Source organism: Protopterus annectens, chromosome 17.part0 (genome assembly GCF_019279795.1).
Source record: "Protopterus annectens isolate FY-2018-M chromosome 17.part0, PAN1.0, whole genome shotgun sequence".
Lineage (NCBI taxonomy): Eukaryota > Metazoa > Chordata > Ceratodontiformes > Protopteridae > Protopterus > Protopterus annectens.
Window position 1 is genome coordinate 698,643,576 of NC_056751.1, and position 22,748 is coordinate 698,666,323.

At 35.4% G+C, this 22,748-nt stretch overlaps 1 protein-coding gene across 1 annotated transcript in view; it reads left to right on the forward strand.

Moving 5' to 3' along the window:
* The window catches only part of LOC122791633 (mucin-2-like), a 116,654-nt gene that overhangs the window by 37,732 nt on the left and 56,174 nt on the right, over window positions 1-22,748 (forward strand). The window contains exons 21-29 of the mRNA XM_044059446.1: window positions 4,690-4,828; window positions 5,406-5,516; window positions 5,684-5,863; window positions 6,817-7,056; window positions 8,551-8,707; window positions 9,184-9,312; window positions 11,416-11,566; window positions 12,473-12,516; window positions 18,325-18,531. Coding sequence (XP_043915381.1) covers window positions 4,690-4,828; window positions 5,406-5,516; window positions 5,684-5,863; window positions 6,817-7,056; window positions 8,551-8,707; window positions 9,184-9,312; window positions 11,416-11,566; window positions 12,473-12,516; window positions 18,325-18,531 — 1,358 coding nt within the window. The remainder of the gene's footprint in view (window positions 1-4,689; window positions 4,829-5,405; window positions 5,517-5,683; window positions 5,864-6,816; window positions 7,057-8,550; window positions 8,708-9,183; window positions 9,313-11,415; window positions 11,567-12,472; window positions 12,517-18,324; window positions 18,532-22,748) is intronic.

A 22,748-nucleotide genomic window follows, 5' to 3' on the forward strand; every position in this document is an offset into this window, starting at 1 on the left:
TCAGATGCTCAGGTAAGAGCCGCCCTCTCCAAAGCAAAAAATACAGCATTAATGGGACCAGACAGTGTCCCGGGCTGCGCCCTACATGAACTCCAAGAAGAACTAAACCCAAACATAAACCTACTGTGCAATCTCAGCCTTACTACAGGATATGTACCCAAAGAGTGGCGTACAGCTACAGTGGTCCCTCTCCACAAAGGTGGTGCCTCAACGGATCCTGGAAACTATCGCCCCATAAGCTTGACTAGCTTGGTCTGCAAAGCTACGGAAAGGATCATCATGGACCTCATAAATAAAGATATTGGGGACCTACAGACACTGGATCCTACCCAGTTTGGCTTTGTTAAGGGCAGATCCTGCCTCTTAAACCTGGTTGATTTCTTTGAAACAGTCACCAAGGCCATTGACGAGGGGAAGGTGGTCCACACAGTCTACCTGGACCTTGCAAAAGCCTTCGATACAATACCCCACTCGGGCATTATAGATAAGCTCAACAGCTTAAATATAAACCCCTATGTCACTAGATGGGTTGCAAACTGGCTCAAGGACAGAACCCACATGGTTAGAATTGCTGGAGCCATGTCAGACTCCAAACCAGTTACAACTGGTGTCCCACAAGGCTCAGTCCTGGGACCTCTCTTGTTCGGTATATATTTCTCGGAGGTACAGGCTAACATGGAAGGACTGTGGCTGACCAAGTTCGCAGATGACTGCAAACTGTGTGCCATAATAGACTCTCCAGCTGACACAAGCATCCTACAAAAGGGCCTCATAGAAACAGACAACTGGTGCCAGAGCCATGGCCTCAAGCTAAACGCCAAAAAGTGTATAGTCATCCCCTTTGGCAAAAACAAAGTGCCCACAAATTACCACATAGGTGGTAATCCATTAAGTACAGAAGAAGTAATTAGGGACCTGGGGACCCAAGTTGATAGCAATCTCTCATTTGACAACCACGTGGCCAAAGTGGTTAGAAAAACATTTTATATAGCCCACCTAATCATGAAGGGATTCACATCTAGATCAGGGGAGGTCATTGTGCCTCTTTACTCATCTCTCATCAGGCCCATAATTGAGTACAATGCCCCTTTTGGGATGTACCTTACCAGACATCTGCAGCAACTGGAAAGACCCGAAAAGTACCTCACCAAGAGGATCAAAGGGCTCAAACAGATGCCATATGCTGCCCGGTTAAAGAAACTCCAGCTCTACTCGGTGGCATACCGCCTGCTCAGAGGCGATCTGTGCCTGACGTATAAAGCCATGTCCAACCCGGAATTAATGGACATGCTGCACCTCAGAAAATACAAATCCCATCGAGCTACGTGCTCGAGAGACTTGAACCTCAGCACTGAAATAAATAGGACATGCTGGAGGGACAGATTCATAACCCAGAGGCTCCCTTCACTCTGGAATAAAATCCCAGTCCAGGTTAGGCAGAGTCCCTCATTGACTCTCTTCAAGAGGAATCTTGATGAGTGGAATGGGAGATAGTAGGTTTACCGTGGGTATCATTTCTGTGTCACTGTTAGACAGAGGCACAATATACTAACCTCGAAAAAGGGCATAGCAGAATTCATTTAAAATGGGTGGCGAAAGCCAAACACACTCTGGCTAGGCTTATAAATGCCCTAGGGCAGATAGCCTAGTATGAATCTATGAACCTATGAACCTATGGACATAATATTTTCCTGCAAGCCAATGAACAGACTAGGCCAGATTCCAAAACACCTGCTATCAGTGTAAGCTGTTACTTACACTGACAGCAAGTCTTTAAAAATCAGGGCCAATATATTAAATAAATCATAATATGCATGTTTTACTGACAGTTTCCAACACATTTTGCATTTCATCCTATTAAACACCACATCAAATATTTTTATAATTTAAGGAAATGTGCAGTGCTTTCTAAAATACCACACCTACTTTTGATACTAGCGTCAGTATTCATTAAAACTAAAGTAAAAGCACAGATGTCTTTTACTATTTCATTCTGTTTTCAGAAGGTACTGATGACATTTTACAATGCTACATTAGCTATAAAACATGGAGTCAGTATGCCTTTACAATCTCTGTGATGTAGTTACAGGACCTGTGCACATTAAATTAAAAAAATGTTCTGTAACAACTGCATACAGCTAAACTAGTCAGCAAATATACAACATTATCCTTTCGCACTCTTTCATATCATGGCAGAATGAGGTAACTTGCAATAAAACTGTGTTTTTACTTCAGAAATGTGCTACAGTACACTCAGGCCCTGGTATTCATGAACATCTATACAGATGTGTAAATTTATCTTGCATAATAGACTCAGAATACAGTCTAGAACTTACAGTACTGAGACATGAATTATGGCAGTCCTCAGTGGCATACAAGTCCAATCCTGTTTTTATAAATGCTACACAAGAGTGTGGAGTGGTGCAGCGGTTAATGATGTCACCTTGCAGCAAGAGCTTCTCCGTTTCAATTATCAGCTGGGGTGCCTTCTGTGTGGAGTCTGCATGTCCTCCCTGTGTTCACATGTGTTTTCTCTGGGTACTCCTGCTTCCTTCCACATTCTAATGGCATGTGTCTGGAGCATTTCTGCTGAAAATAGACTCTGTCCTTGTTGGACTTTCCCAGTTAACAAATGTTAAATAAATAAAGAGTGACTAATACACCAGTGCATACTAGGTACTCCTGCACTCAAGACCAAAAGGTCACACTGTATAGCAAGACAGTGTTACACAGAGTGATGCAAGGCAGTCTAAGAAGTTACATTATATCTTACCAAGTAGCTATATGTGTGGACTGATGTCTATTACCATAATATGGTAATGATGGAATTTGGATCTGTGCAAGCTCCCATTGGTTGGAGCTTGTCATCATAACAGTGAGGGGTGGGACAAGGCAGTGTGTCATAGCAGGTTTGTTTACACTATACAGGACTCCATTGTTGTTGCAGATTTTCCTGCCATGCGACACTGGTGCTGGGGGATTCTGACATTTAACAGCACTAGTTTGTTGCTCAGAGCTGTCCGCTGTGTAGCATCTTAGCATGTGAGATGGATTGCAGTACCCACAAATGGTACAACAGCTAGATTTGTATAATTCACAGTTAAGGGAATAGGACATACAATACTGTTGTTTCATTACTGAACTGCACAGATGGGTCGGAGGTTAAGTGGCACAGGGTATTGACACTCATAAATACGATACAATGTAGGAAGACCACATACTGTGCGTTCATCCATTGTACAATAATTTTTAAAAATTATAAAGGGCACACAAGCCCTACTCCACAGGGTACAAAGTGTATGAATACTGACAAAACCTTTAGGAATATCCTAATGAGTTGTTTAATCTTTACCTTAAATCCCAGTTTCATGTTTAAAGAATCTAATTGTCACTCCGTCAGTAAATAGATTCAGGTACAATACAGACATATACCATTAAGAAGTATGACTATTTCTTGGTGTCTTTTAATGAAGGAGAAAGCACTGAGGCTCTGAATATGACTATCATGTAAAGTAGACAACTGTGCAAGGCATAACACTCTATGTATCCATATTTCATCCCCTCAACATCCACAGCAGGGTGTGTGATTGTACGAAGTCAATTAGGCAAACTAGTCTCTCAAGGGAATATGTCCCAAATGGAGATTTCCAACAGTATCCATTTCACAAGAAAGAAAGAAAGAATGGAAACATTTTAGACATACATTTATACATAGAACTGTGGGAATGTGGGAAAAGATTCATCACTATTTGGTTTTGGCTGACTAAAAATTAGGTATGGTCATAATGCTGAAAAAAATATTTTCTACTTTATATCAGTATTTAGATTATAACAATAAGAATGAATTGTGCAGTTTTATAGCAACAACCTTTTTCATAGTGACACAGTCAACATTCTCCATTAGCACATCATATACATTTAGACAGTCATTTAAGTCACATTACTGTGGAAGTAAGCAGAAATATGTAGTGTTGAGAGTCACTATAACTTAACAGCATTTTGTTAGCTTCACTTAATGTTCACCAGTTTTCAAGAAGATAAAAAGTTTCGCTTTGCAAACATGTCAAACTATCATTTTGCTGAGAAATATCAAAGTAGTCTGAGAAAAACAAGCACTGCAAACCTTACTTTAATTTGTCATTTCACTGAAATACTATGAAATATTACTGAAACATAAACTGTAGGGATGTCTGTTGCCATAAGGGAAAGACAGAATAGAAGATCCAGTAAAGAGTCAATTATCTGAAACGTCAGTTATCTGTACACAACCTTTCAAAGTTTTTGGGTAGGAAAAATCATAAAGTCTGAATATGTAAACATTATATGTATTCACTTGTACATGTTTTTTAAGCATGCACTATAATAATATACTTTACCATTTTGTATTTACAGTAAATTTGTTTACTTTTTCTTGTTTACTGTTCATCAAAAACATTTTTATAAGTTTTTTTAATCTGCTTCATTTATATGTTTGAACATCCAGTTTGATTATCCAAACTACCCTAGGTTCCAATTAGTTTGGATAATTAACTCTATTGTACTTGTCAGGCCCATGAAAACTGAAATAATTCACCCAGTCTAAAGAATTGTCTCCTTTATTTTTTATACTTAATCCAGCAAGAATTTGAACTGTTGTCTTTGTCTTTCTCATCAGTTGCAATTAATCCATTTTCTTTTTCTCATTTTTAGCACTTGCAGGAACAGAACCTGGCAATGCACACAACAACTGTGTCAGGGCACCTGTGCCATTTATGGAGATGGACATTACATCACATTTGATGGGCTTCGTTACACATTTAGTGGAGACTGCGAGTACATTTTGGCTCAAGTAATGTATCTTCATTGTTCAACTTTTTTATTTACAAAACCATGGCTCATTTCTTACTTAATTTTCTATCTTGAAGTGTGCTTGGGCATGAAAGCTAGATAAAATAATGACTTCATGGCTTTGCCTATAACTTGCTATTTCATTTTTATTTGCCACATACAGTCATAAAATGAAACATTGGCTCTCAGATTAATTATTCTAGATAACAGTGTAGATGTAAATCAAAGACATTTAATGTATTTAAGAAATTTATGATTGCGTATGCTTATCTTTGTTTACTTTGTAGTTAACAAATGTACATTGTAGTACAGCACCATCAGAGGTATGCAATGTATTTCATAATGGAATGCATAAAAATAAATTAAACTGATGTAAGACAGTCTTGTCGTATTTCAGTTATAATTATCAATGCAACTATGCAATATGTTAACTGTACAGAAAGAATAACAGTTACACATTTGCTTTATATGTGTTACAGATTAGGTAAAGCTAAGTAAAAATATATATATATATAAGAACTCTGAGCTTAATAATGTAGATGAGAGCACTGTAACTTTTCTACATGTTTTCCTTTAAGGATCATTGTGCTAATAACGATGAAGAAGGCACGTTCCGAGTTATTACGGAGAACATTCCATGTGGAACCACTGGAACAACTTGCTCAAAGGCAGTCAAGTTGCATTTAAGGGTAAGTTAATGTATGGAAGTAAAACTGAATATTTTACTTAGCGACTGTAGTGAATCTTGTTTTTATTCACTTGTACCTGCAAGCTACATTTTGAACCATCAGACTAAAAGTTGCCATAGAGTCTTTCAGTTTATAATCCTCATTTTTTTTGTTCTTTACATTGTCAGGACACAGAAATAAAGCTTTCAGAAGGCAAATATGAAGTTTTGCGGAATCCTGCTGGAGTAGACGTACCCTTTAAAGTCAGCTACATAGGACTCTTTATAGCCTTTGCTACCAATGATGGTATGATCTTTCTCTGGGACAAGAAGAACAGCATGTTTATTAAATTAAATCCTAACTTCCGGGTAAGCTGAAGCCTTTTAGGAATTTCCATAATTTAGCATATAATTGCATTGTCTCTGCCATAACAAGACATGCTGCATATCTGTATAATTTTATGGTAAAGCTGCCATAACAAGACATACTGTATATCTGTATAGTTTTATGATAAATCTGCCATAACAAGACATACTGCATATCTGTATAGTTTTATGATAAAGCTGCCATAACAAGACATACTGCATATCTGTATAGTTTTATGATATAGCTGCCATAACAAGACATACTGCATATCTGTATAATTTTATGATAAATCTGCCATAACGAGACAGACTGCATATCTATATAATTTTATGATAAAGCCACCATAACAAGACAGACTGCATATCTGTATAATTTTATGATAAAGCCACCATAACAAGACAGACTGTATATCTGTATAATATTATGATAAAACTACCATAACAAGACATACTGCATATCTATATAGCTTTATGATAAAGCTCCCATAACAAGACATACTGCATATCTGTATAGTTTTTATGATAAAGCTGCCATAACAAGACATACTGCATATATGTATAGTTTTATGATAAAGCTGCCATAACAAGAGATACTGCATATATGTATAATTTTATGATAAATCTGCCATAACAAGACAGACTGCATATCTGTATAATTTTATGATAAAGCCACCATAACAAGATAGACTGCATATCTGTATAATTTTATGATAAAGCTGCCATAACAAGACATACTGCATATCTGTATAAGTTTATGATAAAGCCACATAACAAGACATACTGCATATCTGTATAATTTCATGATAAATTTACTAGGCATGTCAGTAATTCAGGATACTCTGTGTAGTTAGTATACTGCTTTATTTAGCAGAAAAAAATTTGATTTTTTTTGTCTATTTGTTATAAACAATATGGCCAGCATAACTTCTACACTGTCTTTCTGGATCTTATCACAGACAAATACATGTGGCCTCTGCGGAAACTATGATGGGAACACAAACAATGACTTCACCACCAGGAGTCTCTCAGAAGTTGTAAACGTGTATGAGTTTGCTAACAGCTGGAAAGTTTCTACTGCCTGCCCAGATACCACTTCTCCAAAGGATCCTTGTACTGCCAATCCCTACCGTAAGCCCTGGGCCCAGAAGCAATGCAGCATAATCAAGAGTGCTGTGTTCAGTCAGTGCAAGCCCAAGGTAATGTGGGTTTATATTAATGAAAAAAGTCATACAGATGGGTACGGTACATACACTACCTAAAATGGCTTAGCAATTATTGGAATTCAATATAAAACTGCATCATAAAATAGGTAATTAGTGAAAGTGCTAAATCACTATGTCAGAAGAAAGTCTAATTTATTTCAGTTTAATCTCAATATTTATAGTTTTATAATGATTCATTGTTTTGGTGATTCAGGTGAGAATTTTTTTTAACAAAGCTGTGTGGTTACATCTATACTCATATCACATGCAAGCATTAGTACTGATGTTAAGAGAACACATGGCCAATAAGCAAGTTGTCACATAATGGCTAGAAAATTTCAGGTATAACAGATGGTTAAATGTTAACTTTTGCATTGGTAAGTATAAATTTAACTGACTAAGATAAGCCATTTGCTGTCAAATACAACAATCTTTCTATTACAGTACACCAATATACTGTCTAAAACCATGACTCCTTAATGTATATAAAACTACATTAACTTTTTATGGTATGTATTTTGACGTACTTGGTGCCTGTTTCATAACTGCATCACCTCCCAAAATATAGTCACTGCAAGTAAAATGCCCCTGCACCCCCCCAACCACAATGTAGCCATTCTGAGCAGTGCATCTTGTTGGTAAGCATGTCTTTTCAGTACTGTGAATTTGGCTAACTATTTCTCCCTGCAGTTAAAATATAAATAAATAAACAAATACAGAGCTGCTGGAGGGATTCGCTGGTGTGATTGCCCAATCATGAGCCCAAAAAATAAATAAAGTTAGAATGTGTATGCTGTGGCCAGATCATTGCCTTAATTGTTAAACAGAACATAACATGTTACCGCTAGGACAACGTAATATTTGAATGTCTGTGGTGTCCAGCTGAAATATAGTTCAGATTTATTGCACCTGTAATGTAACAGAGTTTCTTTTTTTAATTTAACATAGTAATTCCACTGGACATAACTGTCCTTGTACAGAGCAATCAAAAAGTGCTATCTAGTTAAGTGATTCGCTCAAAGTCACATAGTAGGCAAATGGAATCAAAACTCTGGATGACCAGGAAGCATCTCACTGACAGATTGTTTACTTAATCCTCTGGACTAACTGCCGGACTGAATTCTTACATTTTAAATCCAGTAAATGTTTATCAGCATGCAAGGGAGATCAGGAAAAGAAAAAATATTTGAATTGTGTCAAATAATATTTATTCAGATATCAGGGCTACTTATAGTTTCTGGCTATCTTGGTTTGTAAAGTAGATCTCATAACAAAGCAAGATAGCAATGTTTTGTTTAGCAATATAATAGACTCATCATATGTGATATTGTTCCTTTGAATATGCATTACTACTTCAAATTAATTAATTTTCCATCTTCTGTCTCATCATTATAACAAATTCATTGATTTAAGCTTGCAGAAATGTACAGCATTACATATACTTCTCATTCAGGAATAAATGACTCTACCATCATTGTTTTACAACAGGTGGACCCTTGCCATATTATGATGCATGTGTCCAGGATGCGTGTGCCTGTGATGCAGGAGGGGACTGTGAATGTTTCTGCCACAGCTGTTGCTGCTTATGCGACAGCATGCAGTGAAGCAGGTGTCTGTGTCACCTGGAGAACACCTGAGATATGCCGTGAGTATCATAATGCAACTGTGTGCAAAACTGTCCACCTGGACTAGAAAGTAATTCTGATCTGCTTTTCAGTCTTGGATGGAGAGAGAGAGAGTGTGTGAGAAATGCCTGTTATAAGTTAATATACAGTGCAGTGAGTGAAAGAGACCTTTTTAATTATGACTGGCAGTTAAGAGTCAGGGGGAACAAGGATAAATGTATGCCGGGACAAGGACAGGTAGAAAGTAATGGTCTGGCAGCAGGCATCAGGGTAGTGCTGACTCTAATAGTTGGCTGAAAGCAGAAGAAAATGAGTTGCTGCAGTTCTAGCAAAGAACAATCAAATTATCCTGCAAATGACAATGACGCTTACAAGTGCAATGGTACAAATTATGGTTGGAAATTAAAATGTTGGCATGCAATACCTAGAAGATTATAACACAATTTTTAGAAATGTCTGAAAATATAATTTCTGCTTTTGTATATCTAATTTGTAGCCCTGTTTTGTGAGTACTATAACCCACCCCACGGATGTGAATGGAGCTACAAACCCTGTGGATCTCCGTGCATGAAGACATGTAGAAATCCAAAAGGATTATGTTCCAGTAATTTTCCAACTTTAGAAGGTATAACTCTTATTTTCTTTTAATCGTTTCTTCGTCGAGTGACTGGGCATTTTGTTTGAATAATGTGTTATGTATAAAAGAAATGAGCAGAGTCATAGTGTTACAGTCTTGTAAGAAATTAAATGTAAGCAGCTGTGAGAAAATCAAATAACTGACTGGATAAACAAAGGTGCTTAATGAGAAAAGTGACGACGGTTGTGTATGCCTTTTGCAGCCGCATACATTTTAATAGGAGTGGGATCTCGACACCTTATTTACTGACACACCAGTTTTTTGTTTCTCTCTATATCCCATTAACATTTTTGTTGCCGTGTGTGTGTGTGTGTGTGTGTGTGTGTGTGTGTGTGTGTGTGTGTGTGTATGTGTATGTATATATATGGTTCTACCTTAGATAAACGAAACACCACATAACCGACAAGCAGTTAACCGACACGACAACACCGAAAACTGACATCACCGACAACGTAAATGACCGACTCTGAAAACGCCGACATAGGTATGCTAATAGCGCCTCTCGCTCCTACCACATTACCTGGAACGTGGTAGGAGTGAGAGGCGCTATTAGCATACCTATGTCGGCGTTTCCAGAGTCGGTTATTTACGTTGTCGGTGATGTAAGTTTTCGGTGTTGTCGTGTCTTGTTGGTTATGTGGTGTTTCGTTTATCTAAGGTAGAACCATATATATATATATATATATATATATATATATATATATATATATATATACACATACTCACACTCACACACACACACACACACACAGATATATAAATATATATATATATATATATATATATATATATATATATATATATATATGTGTGTTTAAAATTAATAGTCTCACACAATTTGCTTGGCTTACTCTTAGCCAGGATTACTAATTGACACAAACTAATACTTCTTTATGTTGTTGTGAGAAGTGAGAAAACACATGAATCACAAAGAATCTTTGAGTAGCATAACATGTGCAGACAGCCAGGACAGGACTTCTGTTCAGTGCGAATATGGATTGTCTTTCTTATGCCATATAGAGTGTTGAATGTGGAATCAACACAAAATGCTCATTTTATGGTTTCAGGATCTTTCAGACCTAATACAGCCCAGCATAGCTACCTAAGACCCCATTCGTATAGGAAGGGGTTGTCCTTACATCTGCATTATATCACCTTACCCCAAGGTCCTAGCACCTGGAATAAAAGTCTATGATGAGATTTAAGGCAGTTTTTACTTGACAGCTAGAGATGGCACCAGTTTCTTTCTGCTGAGGCTGATGTGTGATTGGAGCAATTGCTCCTGCTTCAGGTAATCCTGGAACCAATCACACAATTCCTTCCCTAGGGGGCAGTGCAGCCAACACGCATTTGACTAATCATCAACTGAACCTATAACAAGCTAAATCTATTACAAAACCAGGCCCTTGACATAACTGATGGAAATCAGGCTGCTGAGTATTAAGTTGTGTAGCCTTTAATTTTAAATTTATATCCGAAAGAGTCTTTCTGTGCTTTCTGTGGTTATACAATAGCATGAAAATAATGCTCCCAGAAGCTGATACTGAAAAAATATGACAGTGAAATTGTCTAAAATGTATGAAACCAAGAAGCAATAATTTAACTAACTAACTAACTAACTAACTAACTAACTAACTAACTAACTAACTAACTAACTAACTAACTAACTAACTAACTAACCAACCAACCAACTAACTAAATAACTAACTTTAACTAACAGGCCCCATTTCTTTTTATGTTATATATTTGCTTGCTACCTTTAGAATAATGTAATATCATTGCTGAAAATGCATTTGCCTAAAACAAAACACAATTTTTCTTCCCTTGTTTGCTTGCTAATAGTCCATTCACATCTTGAAAAATATTTTGCCTTTTCTGAAATTGTTTGTTACTCTTATACAGTTTTCCCTTTTGACATAGTAGGGAAGGGGCCCACTACTGAAGACAGTGAAATTACATATTCAAAGACATTAGTGTAACGCAGACCAAATTGCAATGCTTTGGTCAGAATTTACAGCTATACAAAATACTTTTCTGTCATTCTGGCTTAACTAACATAGAACTTATATGAATGAACTATGTCTCTTCCAGGCTGTTATCCAGAATGCCCAGGTGACAGACCATTTTTTGATGAGGACTCCATGAGCTGCGTAAAGGAGGAAGATTGCGGCTGCTTTGATGATGTTGGAAACCATTACAAAAATGGAGAAACTGTACCCTCACTGGAAAACTGCAAGTCTTGGTAAGACAAACCAGGCAAATAAAAAAAACTGTCTTAGGATGTATGAAGATGAACAAGGGGCGATCAAGTGATTGCTTGACTGTTATGTCAAGGCATAATAACTTTGCTCAGTGGTGTAACTAGGATAGGGTGAGAGGGACAACTCCCCTAGGTGCAAAGTGTTTGGGGGGCATGATCAATTAAAGGAGATTTAGCTGGTGTCATGTTGCCTTCCTTAGCATACAGGAGAACATGTTGCTGTAATACATCGCTTCACAACAAGGATGCCTATTGGAATTACACAGACTGTAATTTTAATCCTTGGAATGGTCAAACCAAAAGTGCAATTGAAAAGGTATATATATATATATATATATATATATATATATATATATATATATAAAAATCTATTATCAATAGTTTTATATATATATATATATATATATATATATATATATATATATATATATATATATATTTATTTATTTATTTATTATGCCTAAGGCTACATTCCTTCAGAGTACCTTCTTTGTTCCAAGGTACAGCAATCTCAGAGTTGCTATATGTAAGTACTAGAGGTGGTGGTAATACAACCTCACATGTTGGGATACACACTTCTCATAGGAGAAGGGAGCCCTCACATAGCACACTTTCCATGGGGGTGAGGAACCCTCAAGTGAATAGTTCTCAACAGTAAAATCATGTTCATTTTTTGCATTTTAAATAAATCTGTACTTGCTGTATCATACTGCGTAACAGAATTTAATTTGCTTTTTGCATACTTATTGTTTAAGGAGTTGCAAAAAAACACTTTTACAATTCTATATTTCCTTGTATTCTGAATATTCTGTGTCTGTGGCTAGGGATATGCATAGAGAGACCGACATTAATGACGTTTATAATAATGAACTTCTGTTTATTTTTCAGTTCTTGTGCAATGAATGGAATAAAATGCATCGATGACATTACAGGTAGCCTATGTTTTTTTTTAATTAAATGAAGACTGATTGTACTAGGGACATCTGTATGCAGCATGGTTTTCTTACCTATATATATATATATATATATATATATATATATATATATATATATAATATATATATATATATATATATATATTTATAGATATACAAATGTACAATTGGATCTGCTGTTACAATGCAGATAAGTGAAAACTGTTTAAAAAAAAAAACTTTTCAGGTATGGGTTTTAATTATTGTGTCAGCATATTGTAACCTTATTGTTTCATTATTGATATCCAAACTCTTTGTAAGTGTTCTTAGTCTCTGCTTACATATCAAGAGACTGCCAGCGTTACCACATACATCCTCAAATTTCATGTTACTAAGGTGCAAGATGCCATATGTTGTCATGCAGTCTAGCATGCCTTCATAGAAGGTCAGTCTTTGCTCCTGTAAACAAATTGCACTGCGACCCTTCAGTGGGGCATTAACAGCTTCAGCTTGCTCTTCTGTTGTTGGTTACATATTCTGAAAGCATTAAACCTGATCAGTGACTACGTATTTGAAAATCCTAAGGGCCAGATGCAATAAAGCCTACACTAAGTGTATGCAGTATGCATTCAAGAACATTCTTATCACATTTGTTGTTATTTCTAGTCACTCAGAAATATTACACTGTGTACATGTAGTCTACACTATGTGGTAACCTTTATGAATCCCTGTCAATATTTAAAGCTGCTAGAATATCAGTAGGAAAACTAAAATTAGGAGGAAGAGAGTGTGAATTCTGTCTGTGTTGATGTACACTTAGTGTAAGCATTATTGAGTCTCGGGTATGTCTGCATTTTCTTTGCCTGACTGCCCGTCTCTCTTTCTCTCTCTCTCTCAGTCTCGCATATGACTCCCTTATGTGCCTTTGCACAACTACACTGTGCTGATCCTAAAACTCATGACCTATCTACATACTTCACTTCCTTTGTCATCAAGAGACATTTGGAAGTTCATTTTTAATTTTACAGGCACATTTTATGTAAGGTAATTCAAGCAGCAAACAAGGCATTTAATAGTGGCTTACATACACATTCTGCTTTTAATTTCCATAAGAAATACATACACAAGGACAGTTGAGATTAAGCTATATTTGTTTCTGTAGCAAGATGAGCTTCATTACAGCACAGACGACACTTCATCCCTTGCAGACTTTCAAATGGTCTTAATATTCAGCAGATTTATCTGAGTCTGTTTTTCTTATCATGACTACCAGATGAAAAATGTGTCTCTGAATAGAACTTGACATTCATATGTCCCAGTGCCTCTGCAGGGTTATTTAATGAGTAACTAGCACAAATCAGGAATGCATTTTTTGTGCTTAACAGTATATGGCAGAAGTCATGGTGATGACAGAAGCAGGCCAGAAGAGGTTCGATTAACAGTTTTCCTGCTTCCTTTTCTGCTACAGTCTACTTTTAGAAATTGCTTCTTAAAAGCCATATATTTAGTTACAGTAATGACCTAAGACTTTTAAACAGGGTATTTTGTTATCATAGCATATTCATGCCAATTATTGTTCTATAAGAATAGCTATGTGCTTGTTCATAATCATACACAGTCATATTTGGATGGAGAGGTCATTGCTAGGTACACTACATTGAAACACTTGGCTGTGAGACAACAACTTGGCGAAACAGATAAAGTCGCTGTAATAAATAATATTTTACTAGAATTATCCATACATACTGAAGTTGGACACCAGCACTTAAACACTGCAGAATTAGGAAACACACTATGCAAATTGTCTGCTGAATATTCTAAACACACCATAGTATTTCAATAAATAGGTAATTTGATAACACTTATGAATGGATCAGGTTATGTCTCTATATTATATATATATATGTGTGTGTGTGTGTGTGTGTGTGTGTGTGTGTGTGTGTGTGTGTGTGTGTGTGTGTGTGTGTGAACGTGTGTGTGTGTGTGTGTGTGTATTTATCTCTGTCATGGAAGAGCAAAAATTGGATCTATATTAGATCAGTGAACGCTTAAACAAGCGAACGCTGATTGATCGACCTTATTTTAGTGAATGTTCAAAATATAGAAGCAACAGAAACCTGAATTTTTTCCTAGGGAAAGAATATGGTTGTCCATTTCTGTTGCTTCGGTATTTTTAGTGCTGTGGTGGAAAGTTATGGGTCAGATTCAGGTAAGTGTGCGATTGTGTGGATGTGAGTGTTAGGGTGGATTAGGTGAGTTAGGGTCAGGGCTCGGGTTAGGTATGTGTGCAATTGTGTGGACGTGAGGGTTAGGGCGGGTTTAGGTGAGTTAGGGTTAGGAAGTGGGTGAGGTGAGTGTGTGATACTGACGGACCTTAAGGTTAGGGTTTGGGTTAAGGTAAGTGGATAGTTAGTGGTGTGCGCATAGTTTAGTGTAGGGTTAGGTGTCAGATTTTAGGTGTATGTGCGTGGATTTCTGTTTGTTTGGTATGCTTGTGTTGTGTGTATGTGTTTTGCACCAGCGATTTTTTTCCCTCTGAAAAAAATTGCTGATCTGACAGTTCGAGATTGTAAGCTTTCACTTACATAAGGTCGATCAATCAGCGTTCGCTTTTTTAAGTGTTCGCTGATCTAATATAGACCCTAAAAATAGAGTGAATTATCTAAAAGATGGCAAACTGAATATATGAAGAAATAATATGGTTTGATTGCACAAAGGCTATTTGTACTTTACATGTTTCTACTCTTAGTTTCCTAATATGTCTCATTTGGACATTGTCATAATCACTGTTATTATCAGATTTATATATGTTCATTATTCCTTTTGCATTGTTTGCTTATAATTGTCTGTCACTTCCTCCTTCTCTTTAACCATGAAGTTCGCATATTAAGTCTTTAAATTTGTACTCAATTGAGTAGTTGTAGATTTAGCATTGACTAATAATAACAAATTCCACGCGGCACTTAGATCAGAGTTGAAATATCCTTTGCTGAATGCATGCATATTTTTATTTTACATTTTTAAATAGCTGAGTGTGGATGGGTTAAAGACCCCTTTCAGCTTTAATACTGGTCATGTACTAAACAATAAAAACTAGTATAATGAAGTGAAATTATAATACGTCCTAAGAAAATGATAGTACTACATTAACTTGTACAGTTATATTTACAATTATCTTACTAAAAAAGACAGTAAAAAGAGTAAACAATCTGAATAAATGCAAAAGTCCAATAATACCAGTGTGTGCTGAATAAATGCTTCTCGAACTAAAAAATAAATCTGACAAGCAGAAGTCAGATGAAGCAACAACAGGCTATCATAAAATTTGCAACACTTTATTCAGGAAGCAGGCACAGGCAAAGGCATAAGCACTTTTGCAGTATTACAACTGCTTCATCAGATGCATAAAATGTATCTAATTCAATGCCCATTAAATAACTAAGTGAAAAAAATCACATGACATCCTAGTAAAACTCTTAAAGAGATAACATTTCATAACATTTCAGATATATGCAGTACTAATAATAAACATATATAAAAAAGTGAATGTGCATAAAATGTGGGGGGGGGGGTTGAAAGAGAGTTTATTAAAACTTATTTCTTATTTAAAAAGAGGACATGCTTTCAGCATTGGTTTCAATGGTAGTTTACCATTAAGTCCTGACCCTGTATCTGCTCTTAATCTAATAATCCATTTGCTTTCTAAACACTGTTTCATTTCTAATATCAGATAGATCTCATGCATCTGATGAAGCAGTTGTAATACTGAAAAAGTGCTTATGCCTTTCCCTGTGCCTGTTTCCTGAAGAAACTGTTGCTGGTTTTATGATAGCCTGATGTTGCTTCATCTTACTTCTGCTTGTTGGATTGATAATCTGAATAAATATTTTGTTGAATCAGTGAGTGGATTATATATGTTCATACAGTACACTGTACATTGACATCATACTTAACCAATTAGTCCATCCATCCATCCATCTACAACCCAGTTTCCCAGTTTTTGACATGGGGTCTTGGTGTCACTGTAACAGTAACAGTCATCTGGACCCAAGGTTTACACTGCTGTGTGGCTAACCCTGCCATGGTCATTTTTCCACACCACACACTCATACCTATGGCCAATTTAATGTCCAATTCACCTACTGCATTAACTTACCTTACATGAAAAAGTTGATCGCACTTAATTCTAGTTTTATTTATGTCTAAGATTTTTAAGACAGTATGACAGGACAAATTTAGGGCATGATGTAATAATACTTCTATGTCTCTGGCATACATGACTTGCATTATAAAATTCTCGTCAGAATCAGTTTTGTGCAAGTTTAGAACATTATATATTTATTTATCTTGGTTATAGAATCATACTTTGAGCTTTAGATATGTAGATTTATGACCTTTGATTAGAAACTAGAGCCAGACGTTTAAGTAGGCAGACAGCTGGAACGTCTCAGTATTTGACGAATATTTACTAATTTCAAACCATTTTCCAAAATATTTTTGAAACATCTTATCTGAATTGATTTGGATATCATTGTTGCAAACTTAAAAATGAAAGCTAAATAAAAAATAAATGTGTCCCTTCTATTCAATGGCTTACAATGAATGACAAGTCAGAAATCAAATACTGTAAATCAAAAATAAAGTGTTATGACATAATTTGCATGAGAATAAATTTATCAGTCAAATGAGTCAAGATATGTAAAATAAGTAAAATATTGTATTATAATAATATATTTTAAAATATTTTTTGTCACACTTGAATAGACTTTTTGTTTTACAACTGATTTCTATTTAAGTGCTGACATACAGGAAAGGTATTTTATCTATCTATCTCTCTCTGCATATATAGATATATAACTATCTGTATATAATTCAGAAACACTGAAATGTATATAATAGAAAAGAGGCTGCAGAAAAGGACAAGTAAATATAGCTAATAAGCATGCTTGATTTATACACACATATAATTCTCATTCTAAGGGAATACAAGTGATCATAAAGACAAATTGATTAATTTTACAAGGTTTAAAGGATGCAGCTCTAATAAGAGTGTTTAGACACACCACATTTTTGATATACAAAGGTGATGAACTTGAAAAACAGGTTATGTTATTAAGAACAGAAGAAAGGTCATGGATGCAATTTAACTAAAAAGGGTATATTTCCCTGTTTTAACTGTACTTTCTTGTAAATACATAAAAAAGGAATGACATATAGCTTCATACACCCAGTGAGTAGGAAGAAATATTTGGTAAATGGGACTACAACCTGTCACATGAAGAATATAATGTATCTTGTGCTGTGTATGAACTGTGAAGCCTTCTGTGTGGGTAAAACTAACTATAGGCTGAAGAACAGAATATGTAATCATTTATCTTATATAAGGAGACAATTTATACTAATGTCTTGTTTAAACACTTAGTGCAGGTGAAGGACACTCTTTTACTTTTATGAGCATTGGGATAATACATCAATCAGAGAGAGAAGGTGATTTAGTAACTAAAACAGAAAATTTGGAATATAAATGGATTGATGAGCGGCATGTTGATACAATACTACAGCAGACGTGTAAATGATATTATCTCTTTAAATGTGATTGTGATGTCATCTCAACATGCGACCCTGAAAACTTTTAAATTGTTGCATTTCAATTTGTTTGTACTAGACCTGATGAAGCAGTCCATGAAAACTCTTTAGCTCGTCTTTATTAAAGTTATTTGATCAAGAATACAATCCATGTTTGGTGAAGCCATTCTTGTTGTTACAGAAAAAGCAGGAAACACGTGATGTAGCATCAATGCTAAACCAATCTATTATTGATTCTAGCTTGCTATTGTATTTATGATGACATGAAGTTCCCCTACGGTGAAGTAGTTTACCACACAACAGATGGCACTGGTGGATGTATCACTGCAACCTGTGGTCCAAATGGGACACTTACTAGAGACATATATCCTTGTTCCACAACGGCTCCTACAACTACCTTTCAGTTTACCACTAGTTTCCTCAAGAGTGAGACAACAACTCCATCTGGTAAGTTGCATATTTTATTTTTCCTTCTAAGTTTGTACAAGACAGATAATGTCTGTTGGAACTCAATGGGATATATCTATGTGTGTGTGTGTATATATATATATATATATATATATATATATAAAATTTATTTTATTTATTTATTTTATTTTATTCAAAATAAAATATAAAAATATAAATATAAAATAAAAATAAAATAAAATATAAATAATAAAATATAAATATAAAATAAAATAAATAAATAAATAAATGGGATATATGTGTGTGTGTGTAAATATATCTATATATCTATCTATCTATATATATATATATATATATATTTATATATATATATATATATATATATATATATAAATATGTATATATATATATATATATATATATATATATATATATATATATATATATATATAAATGACTATTACTTAGCAACATGTACAGTTGCAAAAATCTCTCAGATTTTGTCACTACCTGACTTGCATTAAGATGTAGGGCAACAAATAGCTTGTACATTTTTAGTTAATTTTTTGAAGGCATCACCATTTCTAAACTGTAATATTTTTCTTTAAATAAGAAGTAGCTAGTGAAAGTTAACTATGCGTTTCTGCCAGTTTACAGGAGGATCATGTGATATAGATTATAAATGTTATATAAATGTAACATTAAAAAAGGGCTTCCATACCGGTATCAGAGGCTCATTATATTGAATGCATTTATTTCTTGTCAGATGGTTATGAATTATATCCTCACAATAATTATTTTTTAAAGCTTGTCAGACATCTAGACCAAGCTGTCACAGTTATGACGTTGTGCAGCTTGCAAGTTAAGCGTTATCCTTTGGAAGGAAAATCTTAGATGAAATGTTATACCAAAGTTCAGTCTGAATGTACTGGTAGCATTAATGTGAATATTGAATATTTCTTTGTATTTGTTGAAAAATGTTAAAGAATTCTATATAGTGTCATATCTACTTTTATTTTATTTATTAACTATAACTCTACCACTACTGAAAATGAAACTTAATGACCTAGGTATGTAAATCTCATTAAAATATATACAACAGCAAGCTGATTAACTTGGCTGTTTCAAACAGTTTATAGGGAAAGTACTAACATTTTACTTCATGCACAGATGTAAATACAATATTCTAAGCTAAAATTAGGTATTATTTTTATGTAAATCTTTTCTTATTATGCTTAATTGTTGATAGTAGGTTGCACTGGAAAGGGTCCAAGATACAATTTTTATGTGCTATTCAATCCTGACTTCTGTACTGTTTGGGGTAGATTACAGTAACTGATCATGTTAAAACTCCTGCAGTAAGAATTTGCCAGTAGTCTGGGATGGAATGGTTTAACATTACATGGACATGACCAATTCACGTGGCTGTTACCCAAGAAATGAGAAAGAGCTTTACCAAAACATTCTTTAAATTCTACAGCTGTAGCTGATTTTATTGGCAAAACTAAAATAATATAAATGCATCTGAGCTTGTTTTATTCATGAGAAGGGATATTTGGGTACAATTCTCTACATTCACCCTTGTTTACAGTGAACCCTGCATTTAACATTAAGCTAGGTGCTTATACACTGCTCTTGGATCTGGGATGATAATTTGAGTAAATGCACTTAAAAAAAAAGTGGCCTAGAGTGAATCTTGTTTAATGCAATGAGCATGTTTTCTTATGAGAATAAAAGCCCTTGTTTTAATTTCAACAGCAGTGCTACTGCCATCCCTTTAAGTACTGTAATCTGGGATCACAGTATAATGGTCTTTGGCTTTCACCGGTTTGGGGTCGCCACAGCGGAACTCCGGTCCGCTAATGATTGGCAGTTGATTGTTATGGTGCCTGACACCCAACCTTCAAAGAAGGCACACCCATTCACGCACACACCTACTTGCATGTTTTTAACATCACTTGACCGCGGGGAGGACATGCAGACTCCACACAGAAGGTGCTCCAGCCGAAAACTGAATGGGAGAACCTCTTGCTGTGAGGTGACAATGCTACTGCTGCACCACCGCGGCCCATCATAATCTGGGATCACAGTACAGATAATAATAAGATCCCCTTGAAATGACCCCCTTTCACCTAATTCCACTTTTGTCAAAGTGCTGAAGCTCAAAACCAGGAAGTTGTACCTGTCCAAATTCCATATTTCTTCACATCCTCAAGACTTAGTTTTCTCTGTAAGATATTTTGTTTTTTTACAGAAAACAGAGGACTGACAAAGGAAAGGAAACTAAGTGGTATAAACGGGAATAAGAATACTACAGAAACCGCAGTCAAATGGCATTGGTTTTATGACAAACACTTAAGTAAAGGACAATTGTAAAATTTATTTCTAAATTAGCAAAAAATGTGATTACTTTGAACTGGCTCACAGAAAACTGACTGCCAGCAAATGTATATTAAAGATGAGTTGCATTAGTTTTGCCAACTAAATCTGACTGATAAACTGTAAAATAATTTTGAACATAAACTGGGGTATGCCTCCATTAATCATGGGATATGAAATAATCAAGCAAAACACACTCCAGTGGTCTGTATGAGTCCAAAAAAAAAAAAAAAAAGTGGAAGAAAAGGTAAAATAGGAGAGGAAAAGGCATCACAAGCCAGTTGGCCACATGGTTGTTTTATATTTAGAGCACACAGACAGAGAGATGAGAACTGAGGAATCACATTAACACACATTACATCAATACCAGTAAAGCAGGGCATTTCTCTCTACCAGCAATACATCAGGTCAAACAATATGATGGAATACTTCATCTGCTCTTCTTTCTTCTGTCTCTGTATATCACATTTGTATGTGGGCTAATCCAGTACTATTGCCAAATCTCAGCAGCTTCAGTGGATTTAGTAACAGAGCATATGGAGTGGCAATGCACAGGATCTAAGTTCAAGTCCTTGTTGCAGCAAACATGTATTTAGTAGTATGCTCATGGTCTTGAACCCAGGACTTTGCTTCCAAAGTGTGTAATTATTACAACAGTTTGTTTTGGCTCTAATTGAAAATGGAGCAGATGCATACAGTCTCTCCTTTTGTCTCTCTCTGTCTGACTATATGAAAAACATATAAAATGTTGTGTGAGGAGCTCTCTATATCCAATGAACTTAGATGCATAATGTTGTAGAGGCATTCATGAATGATATATACTTCCTGATGAATGCATAAAAATTGCGGATAGTGTCATGTAATTTTTGAAAAATCAAGATCCAGTCCCAGAACCTACAGACTTTCAGACATCTCATATGAATGTTTTTTACTGGCTTTTCTTCACCTTCATATAATTTCCATAAGGCCTCGTGACCATGACTACATAATGTTGAGTAAAATATGAACTATCGATTTTTTCAAAGAGAGCACACATTAGTGCAAGACTCCAGAATGACAGGACAGCCAAAAATGCACAAACTCATAGCCACAAACCACCTGACCAAAGTCTAAAACAGTGATAAATCATGTAGGGGCTGCCTTACCACATACTCAGTCCACTACAACAAGTATATTTATTCTTGCACTAAGACATCAGAGCTGCTTCACAATGAGTGATCCCTCTAATGCACATTTACGGATACACAGAATCAGCCACATAGTCTCAACATTTCCCCATTTATGCCAACAGCATAGCTCTCAACCTCTTAGCACAAACAATCTGGGCAAAACCAAAATTAACAGGGAGACAAAGCCTTAAAAATAGGGACAAATTTTAAATATTGCTCTTGTAAACTTAGAAAGGTGAAAAAATAAAAGGTCTTATGTTACCATGCATTTTATGAAGGATGTGAAGTCTGAAACTCAAATGACTGTCATCGTTTAATGAATTCATTCCTCGCTGATTTGCCAGAAAAATCCAGAAAAATCACAAGTTTTATAAGGAACAGACCAGAAATATGAGGCAAAAATCTGGACATTCTGTGAAAATCTGTACAGTTGAGAGGCATGGACAGTTTAATAAGCACAGCCCTTCACATGCTACCATGACCTGATTATCGAGCATATTATAAATGTGCAGTCATATGCACATACCTATTTGTGTAATCATTATAACAAGGCCAGACTTATTAATAGAATGCTGGTCCATTCATCATAAAAAGTGCTTCCATTATTAATGGAATAATAGTACATTCTATCAGCACCCATTTATATGTTGACATTCTTCCTAATGAGTTAAAACTATGTTACACATAACATAGTTAGATGGACCCTAC